Genomic DNA, 12033 nt, shown 5'->3' on the forward strand with positions numbered 1-12033 from the left:
TAACCCCCCGAATGAATGAGCCTGAGCATTACACAGCATTATGTACCTGAGTCTATAAAAACCACCTGCCAGTCCTAAAAATGAAAAGCCAGTGCTTAATGTTATCACTCCACTGGGTAGAAGGAAGAAGAATCAACAACTACTTACCTTTAAGTACTCAGTTTGCAGTTTTTTATTGTTGAGTGGGTTGATCTGATGTGATCCTATACCTCTAAACAAAGGTTCTGAGTCTGGAACAAAAGCATGCAGTAACACGAACATGTTATGACATGCATCTGTGGCTGTTACTCAAGGTGTAACATTGTCTTATTACATATGATTTCATGTATTATTGAAATAGCTATCAAAATGTGTTTTTCCACAACAATCACCAAGAGATGTGGTCATTGAGAAAGATGTTAGAGTTGTATGCAGTAGACAGTAATGAAGACTCTTTTGACAGGTCTGTTTAGACTTGAATAGAATGCGGTAATGGTTCATTGGAGAGCCAGAAAACATGTCAGAATAATTCAGATTGAGCATGTAGGTAAAGGCTGCAAAGCTTAATTAGGTGCTCAAGCTCAAATAAGATTGGTCAGGATTGGCATTATTGTATGTTCAATAGCAGCACAAAGAAAGCAGCTAATTTATGGGATATACAGTATGCTACTATCAAAGCAAACAGAAGATGATATGCTTACTTTTGTATTATGGCAGATTTTTTAAGACATCACTTCCCTATTAAATTACTGAAGATAGTGACTAGGTATCAAGCTGATATTTTCCTGTATAAAGGGCAGATAATGAGTTTACAGAGACAAAGGAGCTGAGCTTCACTGGCAGGGCAAATGTTAATGTGAACAACTCAGGCAACTGCTTAAGATTCTATTGCATAAAATTAAATGTTTAATGTCTAGAATGCATACTTTCATGTTTGTTCACTGTGATCAAATCCTCTTCTGGTATTCAGGATTCCTGGTGATAATGTTAGATTTTAAAGAGCATCTGAGGGAATGGCATTGAAGGTAAAAGGAAGTGTCACAGCAATTTAATTACTTTCTCTGAGCTGTGGGAGCTGTTGTTTAATAAAAGAGTTCCCCAGAGAGTAATGAAGGTAAATTGAATGAAAAGCTATGGATTTCTCCCTGTACCCATTAATGTCACGCATATTTCAAACCTTCTACGGAGACATATATAGGGGAACCAATCAGAAAGCTTAAATCTTCTCTAACCTTGGTGACTTTAATTTATAGCATGTCCAAACCCATACCAAGAAGCACACTGTAAGACAGTGTGGCAAGAATATTTAATATTCTCATGGTTAATGCACATGCATTCAAATACGTGTTGTGTTTTTCCACCCAAATTAGACCTTTCAGGCCCAAGTATTTAATGCTGTAATTTTTAGAAGCCATGTGATGGAGTAATTGGTGCTGTAATTAAAAGCCCATGCAAATCAAAATTCATATGCATTTTTTCTTTTCTTTTTTTCATTATAATTTCTTTGGAACAGAACCCCCTTCCACTAAAACTTTATTAGTTTGATGTGATGATAAAGACTACCATACTACATTTTTTCTTATCATTTGTACTGTATGTTCTCACTGAATGTCATTTAGCCATAGTTACATTAAATTTGTTATCACTTATCACTGTGATTAAATGAATCTATGCAAACAGAAAGCTCTGTGTACAATGATGATTTTTCAGTTCAGCAGCTCCATTTTAATTTAAATGTATGATATTTCCATTGCATCTTGCAGCATTGTTACTGATGTTTTATTTTTTTATTTGCTTAAGTATACAACATGGGACTAATCCAGAGATGGAAAAGATTTGTCTTTTATTGGTTTTTCACTTTGCATCAGACCTTCCCTGAGCAATCATAATATGATACTGAGACTATTAAAAATATTGACAGGAGTGCATGTGAGTTTTTGCTTTCCTACATTTTGAAATTAATGAAAATATTTATTGGATACAACTGTGAGTTTTATGTGAACCGGTCTGAGACCAATGTAGCAATGCAGCTTTGACCATCAGATTGAATATTAAGAGCCAGATAAACTGGGTGTGCCTGAGACATGTTCAATTATTCATAAACAAATTAAAAATTGTCGGCAAGAATTTGATTGCTGATCACATCGCTGTCCAGGGTGCTGAATCTTGTGAGACGTGTCTCAATAATGAATATAATATTATCAAATATTTTTTTTAAAAAAAGAGTGTGATGAAAGTAATTTTAAGCACAATAGTTGGAAATATGTCGCTTTTCTTAATATTTTTAGTTCTAAAACAGGAGACACTGTTTGTAAGTATTACATAAGAAATGTTGTTATAGCATTTGTTTTTAATTTTGTATATAGCCACACACATACTGTATCATAATTAGTGCTTTTTGTTTTGTATTTAGTTTTAATCTCATGACATCCCTTTACATTTTGTTTACATAGTTAAAAACAAACAAAAAAATTAAATAAAGAATAACTAACTACTTTTCACTTGGCATCACAGGTACTGAGTGTTTGACTCATCAATCCCTCAATCAAAGTCCTCAGATGATGGTGATTACTCAGGAGTCAATTTAACTTACATTTCAGTCTTGTGGTTTTGCAATTTATAGTGCATAGTGAGGATCCATTATCGTTTAAGATGTATTCAGTAGTTAAATGAAACATCCAGGCAGATATTTTTTTTCAGTATCTTTAATAATGGAATTTTTTTGTGTAAAAAATCATAATCACAAACTTCCAAAATCACTTTATTTAATACTAATATGTGACTTTGGTATAATCATTGGACAATAAATAATTTTTACTAAACTGGAAACTAGAGAAAATTAAATGGCTCCTAAATACCATTTTAAGGAAAGCAGATAGAGAGCCTTAGGCATAATAGTCTAAATATAACATATAAATAAAATATATTAACAGATATAGAATGAATTTAAAAATGTCATACTATTCCTATCAAATACGTATTATATTATTGACAACTTTCCCCACAAATACAACTGCAATAAGCATTACTTATGTTTCAGCGTTGTTACTTATTTAATTTCAGAGTTTTGTCTCAAGACATTTTCCATGCTATGACAAATATACAGTATCTGAATAAATTACAAATATGTAGGAAAGATTCTCTGCAGTATTTGGACAAAGTCTCACAAAGCAGACTGAGATTGGGTTATGCTATACTTCTGTTGTCTGACAACACCCCCCCCCCCAACTCAAGTTGACTGCCAGTATGTTGTATGAGGGGGAAAGTGGGAGGTAAGCTCAGCTGTGCAAAATGTATTCCAAGAGAGGTCCAGAGGGAGACATATTTCCATACATTAAACTATTTACAAGAGTGATCCGGCATAACTGAAATCGGAATAAGGACAATTTTGCATAAAGATTTGTTGTATTATTAAAGCTGTTTAACTTAAAGCAAATTTATACTTCATGTACAGCTAAATAAGTTTCGATGGCCCAAATATGTCATGCTGACAATAAGAAACTGCCGAAAAGTGTGCATGTTAAATAACTGTAACACAGCTGTGTTTTCCTGATAAGGACAAAATGTGAAGAAATGTTTAACGGCATTAAATATAACATTAGAAAAAGTAATCCTTGGTTTTCTATTTTATAACAAAAAGACAGCTTTCAAAATACAGTAGGCACTCATACACAGCTGAATTGATGAATGCTACTGTACCTATTAATTTAAGTTTGTTTGCAGCCTTTGAGTATGTAACTTTATTTTGTATTTTAGAGAACAATCTTTGCCTTTTGGGGTGTTCAAATGCTTTCACAATGTCAAAAGAAACCACAGGTGTTTGAGACGATCTTACACATGTAATAACGTCATAAAAAGCAGGACAAAGAAACTACAGACTGATAGCGTTAGTGGTAAAATACAATCAGAGCTAAATTAGGAATATATTTACAAAATAATCACATTTTCAAAGACATATAGCATGGATTTTGAAACAGTGTCTTAGTTTACTAGTCTTCTTTTAACCAACAAAAAGATGTCTTAATTTACTAGTCTTCTTTTAACCAAACAAAAAGAACAGTTTATTTATTTTAAGCAAGCAACAATATATGGAGATGGAAAGACTAGAAATATATTGTAATGTGTGCACATGGACTGAAAACTAGTTAATAAATAAGAACACACATGCTAAATTGGGTGGCCTCTAATTGTCAGGTGTAAGCAGTGTTGTACACCAAAGATCTGTTTTGGTTTATTGCTCTTCCGTGTCCGTATCAATAATGTAGTTTTATGGTAAAGTTAGCAAACTAGTCAAAATAACAGTAGTGGACAACAAAGAAGCAGCAACAAGAAATTTAAATTATTGTAATTTATTAGAGTATAAAAACATGTCTTAAGATTTAAAACTAATCATGAGCTGGACAGACACATGAAAAATGATATTTCACATTGACAAGAGCAAAGTGCTCCATGCAGAAAGTAGGAACAGGAGCTTCAGGAAGCTACAAATGAAATTAATATAGGTGTTTATGAGGATTATTCTATAACTTCATCAAGGCAATGTGGGATGTAATAAAAAATCAGACTAAATGCCTGGATATATAACAAAAATATATGTACATTGCTTTAGTGAAACAAAATTTAAAATATTGTCTTCAGTTTTGGTTACTGTACAGTATATCAAAAACATACCAAAGGTAAATTTTAACTTTAGAAACAGATCAAAAACAACAAGAATAATTTATTATCTTAGGGGATCAGCATATACAATCAGGATATCTGACAACTGAACTACTGTAAATCTCATCACTGTAGAACAGAGAACATTTAAAAGAGAGTTGATCCAAGTTTCTAAAACCTTTAGAAGTATATACAGTATAAGTGGTTCAGGTTGGTAGCTGCGTCTCCATGTGTATGCTGCAAAGGAACAAGCAGTAGGTTTATTCCATGCTGAAAAGAGAAGAAAGAAAACACAATGTTGTGTTTTCTTTCTTCTCTTTTCAGCATGGAATAAACCTATTACTTGTTCCTATACAGTATATGGTTGTCCAGGGACTATTACAGACTCTGTAGGCAAAACATGCATGGTGTGACACGACATCACAATCATAAACTGAAAAGAAATTGATATAGCATTGTGAATAAACAACACTTTTACACAAAGAGTTGTGTATGTCTGGAACAGACTTCCTGGTCAAGTGCATAAGGCCCAAATTCTGGGGTTCTTCAAGAAGCAGCTAAACATGATCTAAATTAAGTTGACTCATCTTCTCTCTCATGGAGTCTCAACAGTTATTATTTTCTTATGCCAGTAGGACATTGTGTGGTATACTCTCTGTGTGTTTAAGTCACATTGTTGTTTGACTTGGGAATTCAGTGGCCCCACTAGAGGGCATGATGTATTAAGTGGATCATTTTTTTTGCATTTGAGATTGCCTGTACTTAAAAAAAAAAACCTTCAGAACAACCATTGCAATATTAGAAATAAAATAATTCAAAAACATATTTTTTTTGTATATACTTTTATATAAATCCACACCTTTATTTTTTATATGAATTATCAAGGTTCCAGGATTAACAGATACTTTTTCTGGACTTTGTATGCATTTCTGGAACTGTTTAAATCAAGCAGAATTTGTTCTTTGTAATGTGATGGGACAGAAATTGCTGATTTCATTAATGTTTTGCCCTAAAGGGTCTCATCTTGTCCAAAGGTTTGAATGTTGCATTTTTCCTTTACCATTGTTTTTCCTAAATTGTTATGCTACTGTAAGATCACCTGAGGTAGAGTCATCAGCAATAGATGTTTTTTAAACAACATTCTTAAAATCTTTTAAATGAATCTAGATCTGAGCAATATGGCTGCAAGGGGAGGTCAGATGACCCACCGACAGGAAACGCCCTAACTCGACAACTCAATACGAAACAGGTGAACTACATCAGGGGCGCAATATATATGACCCGGAACGAGTCAACGGCGCTTAAGCCACCTAGGCAGAAGCAACAAAAGAAAACAAGTGGGATTGTAGTGGAATTGAAGAGGCGTCTTAATAAGGATTAGGTTAGGAACTAAAAGACAGAAACCCTGAAGAGAAACGTTTGATGAGTTACAGATTCGGATTAGATAAAGTTGTACGGGCCAAATAAAATAACATGTGAGCACAGATCATAGAGAGAGAGTAAGAGTGTTAGTGAAAGATGAGACTAACAAACTAGGAAAGGGACTCCTTAGTGTGAGTATTTCCTACAATTTATTGCTGTATCATATATTTATGGTTTCTTTCATCACCACCTATAACATTTTATTAGGAACAATGAAAATAAGTGGAATATTTACTATAATTCATAGAAAAAATAATCAGGACCCCAGAAGGTTGCTTGCTTTCTTTTTGCAGTAGCAAGTCTATAAATTGGTAAAAAATGAATCCCACCAGCATTTAAGAGTATTTTTTATTAAAATGTATTAAAATAAAGAAGGATTACAATTTAAAATTCGGTCATAAGTCACTTTAATTGCATATTAAAATGCAATCAGAAGGTTTAATGTTTAGTTTGTACACATAGAAATATAATCTACTTTTAAAGCAGAAGAAAAATCCAAGTCTTTTACTCTTATGATTTGTATATTTCATATATACATTATTTTATTATTATTATATTAATTATTAAATTATTTATTATATTAATTTTAAATATAACAATTATATTATAATGCCATTATTACTTGGTTGTAGGTCTATAGTTAATCACACTGAGTTTTCTATATTATGAGTTTCTATATTCCCTTATAAGCATTATATACTGTATACATATGTCACTTCTGCGCAACTCATTTCTGATTAAGAATCATGCTAAAAAACATAACTTCGGCATTTATGGTATGAATCTGAGCTCCTTTCCTGTATCTGTTTGCTAAATACAAAGCATTTTTGGGGTTCTGATATGTATTACCATAGCTATACTGTATGTCTTTAGATACAGTGGATGTATCTGAAATGGAAGACGTGCTGAAGACAGACACTTCACTGAACAGACTGAACAGACAGCACAGACATTGTGTTGAAGTGAGTCCAAAGTCCACATGCACATTCACACATATACAAAAGGGGTCAAAGGCTTGCTACTTGCATTGTTTGGGATTACACAAATGAGAGTTAGCTGCCTTGAATAAGGTAGCGCACATTTAAAAGTGGTTAAATCGATGTGTTTCTTTAAGTACAGAGGCTTAACTTGTAAGCTTGTGAAGAACCATTAAAAGGCCAGACCCCCACTTCTACTGGCTCTTTTCTATTTAAGTGGCCCTTTATCTTTCTAGCCTTCATCCTTACAGGCTTTTTTCTTCAGTTCCCCAGAAAACATACACACACAGACACACAATAACTGTAGATCCAGAAGAATCAGAGCACATGGTTTGGGGAGGAGTGACATGTGGTTCATAGACCCCATAATTAGTTCCCCTTCCTAGCACTGAGCAGTAATTAAATGTGCCACTTCTGCTCTGCTGATTCATTTGTTTAGTCATTTAGTTGCTCGACTGAATGCATCTTTATCTCCAGAACAGCAACATTTTATTCACAAGGCTGTGGCATAATTCAGCTGTAGGGAGAGCTGTGTTGTGTGTGTACCGGGAAGAGATGTGTGGAAGGAACGTGAATACTTCCTTGTGTATTTGTACTGGACTGTCAGTAGGCACAATTTACCCAGATAAAAGGAATCAACAGGAGTGAGAATTAGAGTTGAGTTAACCTCCTGTCACTCACTGTTCCTGGTTAAATTTTTCCAGTTTCAATGTTTTTCAGGCCTTTGTTCCGAAGTGAAAACTGATCAGAAGAATGCTTAAAACAATAAGCACATTTTTTTAATAAAGGAATTAAATACTGCAGTAAATCAGGCAGTAAATTTATTAGGGGCTGATGAAGCGATGAAGCTACAGTTCATCATAGTTAATCATCATAATGATTGTGTGATGCAATGCCATTATCTCATTTATCTAATGGTATGAATCATAAGAATCCTATGAATAATACATTTTTTAAAATAAACCACCAAGGATGCAACAAATAGTGTCATTAAATTAAAAAAATACTACAAATAATTATGCTGTTATTTGATTGTTTGTTCTGGAATTTGATATAGAACACATTATTAGAGATGATAAGCATTTGCTTCATCTTTCTTTTTACAACTCTTTGTCAACTTATGACAGCGGAGGTGATGCCTTGTAGCATTATTCAATTTCTTCAATTAATTATTCCAGAATAAAACTAATAAAGTCAAATTCATTATAATGAGTGGTCATTTCACTTTTGTTTACTAGAGTAATTAATTGTGCTTTTTTCATTCTAATATCACTATTTGTATTCTGTGGTCTAACCTTTTGTTTTATTTCTAGTACCACAGTAGGTGTTTTTTTATTCATGTCTATTTTATGGTAGCTCACAGTCATTATCAAGCAAGGCAAAGGAGAGTGTTGCTGCCCTGCCCTCTGGCCCTTCAACTAAGCAGATTTTTTGGGCAGAAGCTCCTCTCATGTGTTACTAATTGAAACGATTGGTGGAGGGGGCTGTGAGCTCACTTTGCTTGATTCAGGCTTATCTGCCAAGGGCTAAGCTAGAGAGGAAAAAAAAAGCAAAGCTTGCCTCATTCCAGCAGGGCTTAGGGCTCATGGCCATCTGTCCACACTGTGGATTCGACTGACAAATAGGGGAACCACACTTATCTGGAACTGTGCACGGAAGAAATTGTACAAAACATTTGCGGGATTATTTACAGCGGGGAGCCAAAACAGCACACCAGCCCAGCAGGTCAGTATTACAGCTACAGTAGCTTCTTGTCACAGTTCTTGTAAAAAATATCCTTTCAGGAGAGACAAGCATGTTCAGTAGTAGGTCTGAGTTCTCCTTTTGCTCCCCTAGAGAGTCCTGGAGCTGGGAGTGAGAGTGGGAGAGGGAGAAGTTATCAAGAAAATCACTCTCTGATACTCCTGCTAGTCTATTGAAATCAGAAATGCGCCTTATGTAATTTATAAATACTCACTGGAGACCACTTAATGTAAGTGGACAGAGATTTTTTGTGTTTGTCAGCTTATTTGTTTATTGATTTAGCTGAATGCCACACGCCATAGTTGTACTCTTTAGCAAGGAATTAAAAGAAAGTTCCTACTATTGACTTATTTTATTGTTTTGTTTGGTAATATCATTAAAGCAAGAGCAATGAAGAAGTGCATTTTCTTCTTATTCATTTACTTATTTTTTTTTGTTTCCAACCTGTTAACATTGATAAGACATTCAGGGATTTGTTTATTTGCACTGATGCAATAAGATGCAGTAAAATTAAGACTTAAAACAGTTTTATTAGTTTGGTGACATTTTAGTTGCTCTGCTATTTAGTTTCTAAAGGAGTGGATACTACAAAATAGTTTGAGATATTAACAAATATTGTCTTATTTTGTGTGTGAGTGAGTTTTTTTTTCCATTTAGTTTTATTTATGGTGTATTATCTGCAGGTTTGACACAACTTACGTCAAGAAGACGTGTCTGTAGTCTGGAAAAGTCTGGAATATCTGACACTGGAAATATGTATTTTAAATATTTTATAAATTGTGAAAAAATTTAAATCCTGAAAACAAAGCATAGTATTCAATATAGGAAGTGTGCTTGTCCATCATACATCAAGTACTTTGTTAATGCTTTAATACAGTAGCTACGATATGAGGATCATACCTAATATATTACTAATACGCAGCACATGTAACAATAAAGGTGAAACATTTGTGATGTTTTTGTAAAATACTCATTTAGCAGATGTGGTATATGATGTTTTAAGTTAATTGTAAACTTAATTATTATAATAATAAACAGAATAAAGTACAAACGTTTAAAAATATACAGTAAGCAAGGGTATTTAAGTTTCAAGTTTATTACTTCAGCATTTATTGCTACATTTAGTAGAAAAAATATATATAGTAATAAATTACTAAATCTGTACTTTACTGTATTATGTGTCTATATGAAATTAAACTATATGTGTTTTTAGATCTATATTATGAATAATATGAAAAAATTCAATATACACATGCATGCAAATTTCACTTTGACTTCAAATGACAAGGAACTGGCAAATACCTTGTACAATGTGCATGAGAAGTTTCCGTTTATATTTCAATTGCATGTCTTCATTTTCTTCTGAAGTGTTTCATTTAAAATAATAAATTCCTGTATATTTCTCAGAATGTATCAATTTTGCACATAAGACATTTTTTCCATTTTTCATGGAAATAATCCTAGTCATATTTGAGTTTTTTTTGTTTTTGTAAATAGGTGTGGGATGGTGTATTTTTCAATCATGTTTGTTTTTAAATTAAGACCTTCATGATGAGGAATAAGTCACTTTTGTTCTAAAATAATAGTTGACAGTCTAAACATTATGTGCCATCTCTTTTTAGTGCTTATGGAGGTTTGCCTCGTTCAGAATGTCAGAAGATGTACTGCAGCTTTGTCTATGTGCTTTGTCTGTCTTTGGGCCACAACAAGCACTCACATTATAAAGACAAGCCTTTCATTCCAAATCAGTGTTACCCTAAACTAAAGTCAAAATAAAGTATTGCCAATTGTCCTTTGTTAAACCAGAAAGGACAAAATAGAAATAATGGAAAAATACAAGTGAAATGACTCATTTGCCCTCTTTCAGCTCTTAGATTTATACAATTAAACAGCCGACATGATGCTAATACCACTTTATGTAGTCCTTCTTAAGTCAAAAATTTTATATTATTGATTTTGTAAAAACATAGAGAAATAAGAGAAATAAGTTCTATGTTCTCATGGTGCAAATTATTTAAAGGTTATTATAGGGCAGTTTATATATAACAGTAATGTAAAGAGCTGAGTGGATATACTTTAACATGAATTTAGAAAAATGTAAAACATGCTGTTTTCCATGTTCCTATGATTCCATCATTCCTAAATGAAAAGTGTTGTCAAACGTACTGTAAGTTATATCATCTTATGCCTGCTAAAGACTACTGTAAGTATTTCTTGTGTATGACAGTTTGTTTTTACCTTTCACTATACAGTTTCAGTTTTAATCTATTTAGATGGGCTTATACTTATCAACGATATTCTTCACGCTGTGATAAAATAAATGGGAGATGAAAAGGAAAACCATAATAACATTTACATATACAGTATGTACTTTTGGACATATACGCATGTACTTCCACTGGACTGTATCTATACCTTTATGCCCTATTTGAGTATTGATGTGTAAGGGAAGAAGAAAATAGGTCATATGGGTTTTAGTATTAACCAACAAATCCTGGCCTACAGGATTTAGCTGAGATGTTCGGGTTTGTTCAATGCATTTAATTAATGAACCAGGAAGAATGGCCTCCTGCAAGGTGCTATCCTACTGTAGATCTCTCCCTATTGATAGATATTCAACAGGTCAAAATGAGCTGACCAGGTTTTCAATAAAAACTCTAGCAGAAGGCCAAAAATACCAACACCCCATGACAATCATTTGTTTAATTACAGAAATATTTGAAAACAGTTAACTGTTTATCATTATCTTTAGCTCCATTTACATAAACAAGATGTTTTTGTTTTCTGATGATATCCACTATAAACTGTTTTTTTTGTAAAACCTTACTTTCCTGGTTCACATTAAACTAACAAGTAAAGCTGAATGCAATTCCTTAAAACTTCACCTGTAGTATCTGTAACAATTGGAATCTCTAATGGTAGCCTTGTACCAATTATAAAAAGGTTTAAAAGTAGAAAGTAAGGTAAGTACTCTGATACCCATCTATTTAAACAAAATGAAAAAGTGTCTTAGTTTAAGACTATTTTATAACATCTAACTATCCTGATTCCACCTTAAGGAAATATTATTCACTGTTTTTTTATTACTTTACGCATTTTATTTTGTACTCATTTGCACTAATAATTTACCAAATTTAGAGTTTGAAGATCATAGTGATTTGTATGTTCTCATCATTCTCAGTTGCAGCTCCAGTGGAGTTGAGAAATAGAATTAATATAGTTTACTGCACACTCAGCTAATGCTGTTGATGAG

General features: G+C 33.1%; 1 protein-coding gene across 10 annotated transcripts in view; it reads left to right on the forward strand.

Moving 5' to 3' along the window:
• The window catches only part of LOC148651328 (poly(rC)-binding protein 3), a 402183-nt gene that overhangs the window by 310639 nt on the left and 79511 nt on the right, over positions 1 to 12033 (forward strand). For 2 of the 10 annotated variants that reach the window (XM_088601451.1, XM_088601458.1), the window contains exon 1: positions 8511 to 8762. The exons of 6 other annotated variants lie outside the window; for them this stretch is intronic. Coding sequence is in view for 1 of the 4 variants with exons in the window: in XM_088601455.1 (XP_088457581.1) it covers positions 9008 to 9009 (2 nt within the window). In the remaining 3 variants the exon portion in view is untranslated. Of the gene's footprint in view, positions 1 to 8510; positions 8763 to 8883; positions 9010 to 12033 lie in introns of those variants that run through there. 2 more of the 10 variants (XM_088601455.1, XM_088601454.1) reach the window with 2 other exon arrangements.

This window comes from Lepisosteus platostomus, chromosome 12, assembly GCF_059453375.1.
Source record: "Lepisosteus platostomus isolate fLepPlt1 chromosome 12, fLepPlt1.hap1, whole genome shotgun sequence".
In the NCBI taxonomy this organism is placed as follows: Eukaryota; Metazoa; Chordata; class Actinopteri; order Semionotiformes; family Lepisosteidae; genus Lepisosteus; species Lepisosteus platostomus.